General features: G+C 36.4%; 1 protein-coding gene across 1 annotated transcript; it reads left to right on the top strand.

Moving 5' to 3' along the window:
- The first annotated feature begins 251 nt into the window (after positions 1-251).
- On the top strand, positions 252-7476 carry LOC137639799 (uncharacterized). Its single transcript, XM_068372044.1, has 2 exons — positions 252-338; positions 6655-7476. Exons 1-2 carry the CDS (start codon positions 252-254, stop codon positions 7474-7476), a joined length of 909 nt encoding a protein of 302 aa, XP_068228145.1.
- Positions 7477-9941: the final 2465 nt, after the last annotated feature.

Raw genomic sequence — 9941 nt, 5'->3', positions numbered from 1 at the left:
CCGAATTCTATCTTGGGAATATATATCCACTCGGAATTCATTTTATGGTAACAGCTTCTGGCCAATCAGAGATTCGAACCCCCACCTGTTCGGCCGGAAACCATGCCTGCGAAGACTCTACCGACTGAGCCATCAAGAGAGATAAAAGTTCATGACATGTCCCCGTACATATTCCTGTCGAATTCAGGAATCTGTTCATAGACTTGAAATGAACCCATCTCCACCATGATAGCTGAATCGTGAGTTTGCACATGTTGTGGAAAGATCTTAATCAGGTGGCTGAATCGGTACCACATCAAAAGTTCAAACTTAAAGGTTTTGATGTTGAACAGGTTGACGTAAGCATTTTTATAGTTTATATATGAAAGATCTGTTTTTTATGTTATTACTGTTCTCAAAATACCTTATTTAATTGTTCGTTACTTTTCATATAGTTTATTTATTTCCTTATTTCCTTTCCTTACTGGGCAATTTTTTCCCGTAGGAGCCCCTGGGTTTATAGCATCCTGCTTTTCCAACTAGGGTTGTAGCTTAGCTAGTAATAATAATAATAATAATAATAATAATTATTATTATTATTATTGTTATTATTATTATTATTATTATCACGCTTAGGAAGTTTCATCCACATCTGGTATAGCCAGATGCCACACTTCACCCAAAAGCGACCTCTATCTGGATTAGCCTAGGATACGATATGCATCTGTCCTATTAAAGAACGATGAGACTCAATTAAATACGAACGGAAAATAAACTCAGCTGATTAAGCAGCAACGTATGATTTACCATTGCAAATCAAGGCATCTATCCATAAGACGAATGAATAATCCGATCAAACAAATGACACGCGCGCGTAGTGAGGGCTACGTAGTTACTCATCTTTCTCGACAGGTGGCGCCGGTGGCGCTCGACGGAGACAAATGGACATCAGTATGAACGCACCCAAGGAGGTTATAACCTTCTTGAACGCACCTAGGGAGACCCATTGTGAATGATTGCACACGAGCCTTTTTTCATGCGCGCTGTCATGTCCGACCGAAAACTCATTTTTAAGGTATCCCATTCCGAGACATACGATTGGCTGATAGAGAGAGAGAGAGAGAGAGAGAGAGAGAGAGAGAGAGAGAGAGAGAGAGAGAGAGAGATCTGGAAATGGTCAGTGCTCTATCAACCAATAGTGTGTGTGTGTGTGTGTGGTGTGTGTGTATGTATATATATATATAATATATATATATATATATATATATATATATATATATATATATATATATATATATATATATATATATATATATATATATATATATATAGAGAGAGAGAGAGAGAGAGAGAGAGAGAGAGAGAGAGAGAGAGAGAGAGATCTGGAAATGGTCAGTGTCTCTATCAACCAATAGTGTGTGCGTGTGTGCATATATAGATATATATAAATATATATATATATATATATATATATATATATATATATATATATATATATATATAGGGAGAGAGAGAGAGAGAGAGAGAGAGAGAGAGATCTGGAAATAGTCAGTGCCTCTCTATCAACCAATAGTGTAGAGAGAGAGAGAGAGAGAGAGACCTCTCTCTCTCTCTCTCTCTCTCTCTCTCTCTCTCTCTCTCTCTCTCTCCCACCCCGATTAATGACAAGGTATCGATGATCCGACCTGCACCTTTCCCTGTCTTGTCTGGGACATCTGTAGTTAAGACGTATGATGGACTGGGGTTGTTAGCCATAACACCTTATTTGCTCCAGGACGATTTCGGGAGGTATTTGACCCGGGTAATGATACGATGGCCACTTCTCAAATATGCTGGTTTTTCGATATCAAAGGGATAATTCATAGTGACAGCTCAAAAGAAGGCCGATGAGATGCCTGACACTCTCTCTCTCTCTCTCTCTCTCTCTCTCTCTCTCTCTCTCTCTCTCTCTCTCTCTCTCTCTCCTGCGTGATTTTAGTGGTTCAATTCCCGAAGCAACTTAGGTTAATTTCTTGATAAACCAATAACGCAACTTTTAGGTTAATTTCTTGAGGTTAATTTCTTGATTAATCAATAAAGCAACATTTAGGTTAATTTCTTGATTACTCAGTAAAGCAACTTTTAAGTTAATTTCTTGATTAACCAATAAAGCAACCTTTTGGTTAATTTCTTGATAAACCAATAAAGCAACCTTTAGGTTAATTTTTTGATTACCCAATAAAGCAACCTTGGTTAATTTCTTGATTAACCAATAAAGCAACTTTGGTTAATTTCTTGATTAACCAATAAAGCAACTTTTAGGTTAATTTCTTGATAAACCAATAAAGCAACTTTGGTTAATTTCTTGATTAACCAATGAAGCAACTTTTAGGTTAATTTCTTGATTAACCAATAAAGCAACTTTTAGGTTAATTTCTTGATAAACCAATGAAGCAACTTTGGTTAATTTCTTGATTAATCAATAAAGCAACTTTTAGGCTAATTTATTGATAAACCAATAAAGCAACTTTGGTTAATTTCTTGATTAATCAATAAAGCAACTTTTAGGTTAATTTCTTGATAAACCAATAAAGCAACTTTGGCTAATTTCTTGATTAACCAGTAAAGCAACTTTGGTTAATTTCATGATTAACCAATAGTGTCTGTAAAACAATGTGGTCAAAAATATATCTGGCTGTTAGTCAACTGCTATGGGTAGCAATCGTGTGGGCATCCCATACAATACACCTTCAGTACCCACCTAAAAGTATCAGTCAAATCTCTCATATGCTTTTTCAAATCTGCATATTCCAAACAGAACTTCTGTCTCATATTAGACACTTGATCTTACTTCATCTCCCTTGTCAAAACCCATCCTGTTCTTCCCTATATTATTCCTTCTACTATTTTTCTTTTTCTATCAAGCAAAAGGTTACCATAGAAATCCACTAGTATACTAAGCAACATAATGCCTTCATAATACTTAGTCTTCACTATCTTAATTATCCTTGAACAAAGAAGGAACTAATCCTCTCCTACACTCTTTCATGACCTTTCCCGCATTCGTATATACCTCACACACCCTGGTCAACCAATTATTACTATATTTACTACCATACCTCAGAATCTCAATTGTATTTCCATTAACCTGTGCATGTGCTTTCTTTTATCAATTTCTCAATTGTCTTATAATTTCAACGTTCATTTTCACAAACAACCTCAAAATTACATTAACCCCTTCCATTATGCCATCCTTCCTCAGTATTCCAAATTAAATATATCTTAAAATATAGGACTGTTTTCTTTTCTGAGAACTCCCCTCCATTAGCACATTCTATTACAAGATGTCCTTAGCTATTAAAATTTCTCTCTGCACTTACTCCCTTGTAGAGCAATTTCCTATCCTCTGTGAAGTCTTTGCTCTCCCAATATATTTTCATAATACTTTTATGTAGTCTCTGTAACTCTCTCCTTCTTTACCATCTAATCCATCCTCCTATATTCATGTATGCAATCTTCTCTCCTATCTTGCAAATTCATCTTAAATAACGTTTGTTTTCCCTCATCCAATTTCTTTTTCCTCATATCACCACTCGCAATGTTTATCACCTCTCGCCACTCCTCTTAACTATAATTTCTCCATGCCGACTTCATGACCCCAACATGAACTTTTACAAACTTTTCATATACTTCCATTTCCATGTCCTTAACCCAAGCCATTTCTCCATCCACTTTCCATTTCTATAATCTCTTCACTTTTTTACTACAATAAGTTTTTATATTTTCTTCATCAACTTAACCTTCCATCTATCTTATTTTGTACTTAATAATGGTTACATACACCATCAGTCACACTACAAACAATATCTAGAAAGCTCTTTTATTATTATTATTATTACTATCCAAGCTACAACCCTAGTTGGAAAAGCAAGATGCTATAAGCCCAGGGGCTCCAACAGAGAAAAATAGCCCAGTGAGGAAAGGAAATAAGGAAATAAATAAACGAAGAGAACAAATTAACAATAAATCATTCTAAAATAAGTAACAACGTCAAAACAGACATGTCATATATAAACTATTAACAACATCAAAATCAAATATGTCATAAATAAACTATAAAAAGACTCATGTCCGCCTGGTCAACAAAAAAGCCTTTGCTACAACTTTGAACTTTTGAAGTTCTTTTATTCGCATTGTTTCTTTTCCAAGTTTATTGTATACAAAAATACATTTTTTGGAAACCAAATAATCCAACAAACATAATTCCTAAACTTATGCCATAAAACTCTCACTCCCACTTATTCTCAGAACTCTATATCTGACCACTGCATGTTTTCCTAATATTACTAGAATATTTTGACACCATCACTTTTACCCATTCATTCCAAGAACTAAGCTATCTGTAATCTTTTACTTGTGGCAAGAGTCTCCCAAATTCTATGAGCATTACACCTCCCTTGCTCTATACTTTTCAATATGCCCACACTCGATCAAATGCTTTTTTGTTGACCAGGCGGACATGAGTCTTTTTATAGTTTATTTATGACATATTTGTTTTTGATGTTGTTAATAGTTTATATATGACATGTCTGTTTTGACGTTGTTACTTATTTTAGAATGATTTATTGTTAATTTGTTCTCTTCATTTATTTATTTCCTTATTTCCTTTCCTCACTGGGCTATTTTTCCCTGTTGGAGCCCCTGGGCTTATAGCATCTTGCTTTTCCAACTAGGGTTATAGCTTGGATAGTAATAATAATAATAATAATTTCTTATCATCCGGATTTGTGTGCGCACTCTCCTTTCACATTTCCTACACTAAATGTATAAATCTTCAAATTTCATTCCGTACAAAAGTTTCATTCTTATACATTTCATCTCCTTCCCATATACAGACAAAACACGAAACTAAAATTTTAATATCTATTTTTTTTTTTCTTTTTGTAATGACAAATGCAGTGTATGGCATTGGAAACTTCATACCCAGATATATTCTTTTCATTTAATGCATTCCTCCCTTTTGGAGTGGATGGCATCTAAAGGATACAGTATTCCAGTGACTCAGAAATTCTGCAGGGATGAAATTACTAGCCCAATGCCATTAAGAGGAGGATGTGATGTTGGGCGGTAGCTTGGGAATCGAATCACAACAAATGTTTAAAACAATGTTTTTGTTCTTGAAATATTTTACTTTTCCTTGGTTCCTTTCCTCACTGGGCTATTTTCCTAAGGGGGCCCTTGGATTGTAGCATCCTACCTTTCAAACTAGGGTTATAGCTTGGCAAGAAATAATAATAATAATAATAATAATAATAATGAAACGTAAACCGAGACCTGTTCAAGAATGAAAATCTCTTATCACAGCACCAATCCTATACACAAAAGAAATCATTCCCACCTCTTCTACCTCTTAAGAAAAGAAATCTTGTCCCAAAACCCCAAGTACAGATAAAAAAAAACTTGTCGAAGTCTAAAAAAAAAAAATACTGATCAATAAACCAATATTTTTTCGTGCAAGACGAAGGGAGTCAGACACAGCAACAACGATCCGACTTAGGTGAGCCGTCATTCAAATAAATGTGCTAATTCTTATCCGCTCCACTTGGTGCTGTTACAAACGTTTGAGAAGACCGAAGGAAGAGAAGGGAAGGGGGGGGGGGGTTATGAAGATCGAGAACTTATCCAAGGGAAGGGGGCCGAGTAGGAGGGGGGGTGGGGGGCGGAACAACATGCGTGCTCAGTATGTAGATGACCATGGGCTTCAAACCTATTTTCTAATACAGATATGTGGGTACCTGAATGCATAAATAATTATGCTAGTAAAGAATTCACATTATCGTGTTATCTCGGATTTCTTAGTAGTGTGGTAAACTGAATGTGTTTATGACTCTCTCACTCTAAAGAAATGATCAATCATGAGCATTTTCTACGCCTGATTTATCTATTTCACAGAATTTTCCTAAAATATTAACCTGACAATATAATCAAACATGGCTGTTTCTCGGGGCCTTCTTTAGTTTAGAATTAATAGTCTTTCTTTAAGGAAGTTTACAATCGTAGCTCAAAACATGATGGAATTTTATAAAAATCGTTTATCAATGAGATTCATGGGTATTCTAAGTGCCATATTATCATTATTAATAGCCAAGCTACAACCCTAGTTGGAAAAGCAGGATGCTATAAATCCCAAGGCTTCAACAAGGAAAAATAGTCCAGTGAGGATATTAAATAAGAAAATGAACTACATGAGAAGTAATGAGTAATGAATATATATTTCAAGAACAGTAATAACCTTAGAATAGATCTGTCATATACACACATACATACAAATACCAAGGCACTTCCCCCAATTTTGAGGGGTAGCCGACATCAACAATGAAACAAAACAAAAAAGGGGACCTCTACTCTCTACGTTCCTCCAGCTTGACAAGGGACTCAACCGAGTTCAGCTGGTACTGCTAGGGTGCCACAGCCCACCCTCCCACATTATCCACCACAGATGAAGCTTCATAATGCTGAATCCCCTACTGCTGCTACCTCCGCGGTCATCTAAGGCATCGGAGGCAGCAGCAGGGCCTACCGGAACTGCGTCACAATCGCTCGCCATTCATTCCTATTTCTAGCACGCTCTCTTGCCTCTCTCACGTCTATCCTCCTATCTGTCATATATAAACAATAAATGGGGACTTCTATCAGCCTGCTCAACATAGGGAGATTCGTTCCTCAGTAGCATTGTGTCTCATCAATGATTTTACTCAACATAGGGAGATTCGCTCCTCAGTAGCAATTTGTCTCATCAATGATTTTACTCGACATAGGGAGATTCGCTCCCCGGTAGCATTTTGTCTCATCAATGATTTTACTCGACATAGGGAGATTCGCTCCCCGGTAGCATTTTGTCTCATCAATGATTTTACTCGACATAGGGAGATTCGCTCCCCGGTAGCATTTTGTCTCATCAATGATTTTACTCGACATAGGGAGATTCGCTCCTCGGTAGCATTTTGTCTCATCAATGATTTTACTCAACATAGGGAGATTCGTTCCTCAGTAGCAATTTGTCTCATCAATGATTTTACTCAACATAGGGAGATTCGCTCCTCAGTAGCATTGAGTCTCATCCATGATTTTACTCAACATAGGGAGATTCGTTCCTCAGTAGCATTGTGTCTCATCCATGATTTTACTCAACATAGGGAGATTCGTTCCTCAGTAGCAATTTGTCTCATCAATGATTTTACTCAACATAGGGAGATTCGCTCCTCAGTAGCATTGTGTCTCATCAATGATTTTACTCAACATAGGGAGATTCGTTCCTCAGTAGCAATTTGTCTCATCAATGATTTTACTCAACATAGGGAGATTCGCTCCTCAGTAGCATTGTGTCTCATCAATGATTTTACTCAACATAGGGAGATTCACTCCTCGGTAGCATTGTGTCTCACTAATGATTTTACTCAACATAGGGAGATTCGCTCCTCAGTAGCATTTTGTCTCATCAATGATTTTACTGAGTAGAGAGACCAATTCATCAGCTAAGTTTTAATGGAACTTTGAGTAAAACAAGTTCTTCCTTTCAGCATGACATTTTGCTTTAGAATTCTTTAATACAGAAAGTAATTTCTTCACGGGATCTTCAGCAAAAATTATAACACTTGTCATTTTATTCCATGAATCACAGTCGGGTATAAACCTCATTTATCTGTAATATGTGTTAACGGGAAAATGGAAAGATGTACGTCCTACATTGTACTTGATTACAACATTACTTTTACAGTTTCATGTCTGCTTTTGATATCTGTCCCCAAATATGCGTTTTTTCATCAACATAAACGTTGATACGCATACACACCCATATATATACATATATATATGTATATATATACATATATATATATATATATATATATATATATATATATATATATATATAGTGTGTGTGTGTGTATGTGTGCGTATACATGTGTGTAGTTGGAGAGAGAGAGAGAGAGAGAGAGAGAGAGAGAGAGAGAGAGAGAGAGAGAGAGAGATTTCTTAGCATCGTAACTCTAGGCAATCTTTACATTGTTTCAAACATAGACCCAGACATTAATTTCCATAATAATCACAGTTTTTTTCCCCCTATTACAAAAACTCCAATTCAGATTATAACAAAACGAATCGAATTTCAAGCCCGACCGCCCACTAACCCCAAAGTTAAACTAACATCTTTATTCTTCGACAACAACCACTCGGTGTAACTACCAATTTGTCCCTACTAACACCTTACCAGTTTGTCACACCTGGTACTTCTTGTTCGTTAACACCTAACCCAAGTACCTGTTACCAAGATACCTGGGATAAAAGAACACAGACCATTAATCGAACCATTTCCCCCCGACAGAGATCCTCGATGTTGATTGGTCGAGTCTCCAAAACTGGCCAATGAGAATCCCGCTTTATCCTACAATACGCAGATCTTCAACGAGTCCGTTAAAGGTGTGGCTTCAACCCAGTCAATCCAGAGGTGCCTATTAAGACGCCATGTTACGATTTCCGCATCGGCGATGTCTAGATATTCCAACATGAAGAGGTCTAAACCACTTCTCCTAAAGTGACCTAAAGATTCCCTGGACCTGCCGGAGTTCGTCGCTGTATATATGATTTCATGCGAGATTCGTTCGTCGTCTCCTTGACATGCTTAGGAACGTTAATTTGGCTTTTAATTATTCTTTCGTGTAGTCCCGTGGAGGTACGATATATCCTTCAGGTAGCCTATACACACACACACACGCGCGCACACACATACCGAATATTCTAGCCTATTCTTTACATATTTTCCTCTGCCTCATATACCGGACAACACTGAGATTACCAAACAATTCTTCTTATTGCACTGTAATAGTTCAGTGGCCACTTTCCTCTTTGTAAGGGTAGAAGAGACTATAGCTATGGTAAGAAGCTCTTCTAGGAGAAGGACACTCCAAAATCAAACCATTGTTCTCTAATCTTGGGTAGTGCCACAGCCTCTGTACTATGGTTTTCCACTCTCTTGGGTTAGAGTTCTCTTGCTTAAGGATGCACACGGGCATACTATTCTATCTTCTCTTCCTCTTGTTTTGTTAAAGCCTTTATAGTTTATATAGGAGATATTTATTTTAATGTTGTTGCTCTTCTTAAAATATTTTATTTTTCTTCGTTTCCTTTCCTCCCTGAACTATTTTCTCTGTTGGAGCCCCTGGGCTAATAGCATCCTGCTTTTCCAACTAGGGTTGTAGCTTAGTAAATGATAATAATAATAATAATATCGTGGTAGGAGACCAAAAGTTTTACTTGTATTTTGTGAGAATATACTTGAAAAGCCTTCCCGATTTTGTCATTCACCTGACTGATGAATTTTTCAAGTCTGCTGGCTGATTGCAGCGCCCTAGAGAAGAGAATTATCCGGAAAATAGAAAAAATTGGATAAGAAAATAAACTCTGCCGATGCAGCCATTACTTTTAACTCAACCTGAATAATAATAATAATAATAATAATAATATCATGCGTTGGTGTGGAGGATCGTTTGTGCACTTTATATTGGAATGTGGAAGATTTCTTTGATGTTTTTCTTTAAAGTGATTCATATTTGTGTAACGCGTGCAACCATAAATGGCTGCGAGCTATTAAACCCTATACAGGTATAATTAGAAAGTTAAACTTCATCCTAATTCATTTTTACAACTACTAATGGTAACGTTAACGATGTGAATTGCTTATAAACATTTAGTTGTAATAATGACATTATTATTATCATTATTACTTGCTAAGCTACAACCCTAGTTGGAAAAGCAGAATGCTATAAGCCCAGGGGACCCAACAGGGAAAATAGCCCAGTGAGGAAAGGAAAGAAGGAAAAATAAAATATTTTAAGAAGAGTAAGAACCTTAAAATAAATATTTCCTATATAAACTATGAAAAAAACTATAACAAAACAAGAGGGAGAGAAATCAGATAGAATAGT

The sequence above is a fragment of the Palaemon carinicauda genome, chromosome 1, assembly GCF_036898095.1.
Source record: "Palaemon carinicauda isolate YSFRI2023 chromosome 1, ASM3689809v2, whole genome shotgun sequence".
In the NCBI taxonomy this organism is placed as follows: domain Eukaryota; kingdom Metazoa; phylum Arthropoda; class Malacostraca; order Decapoda; family Palaemonidae; genus Palaemon; species Palaemon carinicauda.
This window is presented reverse-complemented; position numbering and strand designations above follow the sequence as displayed.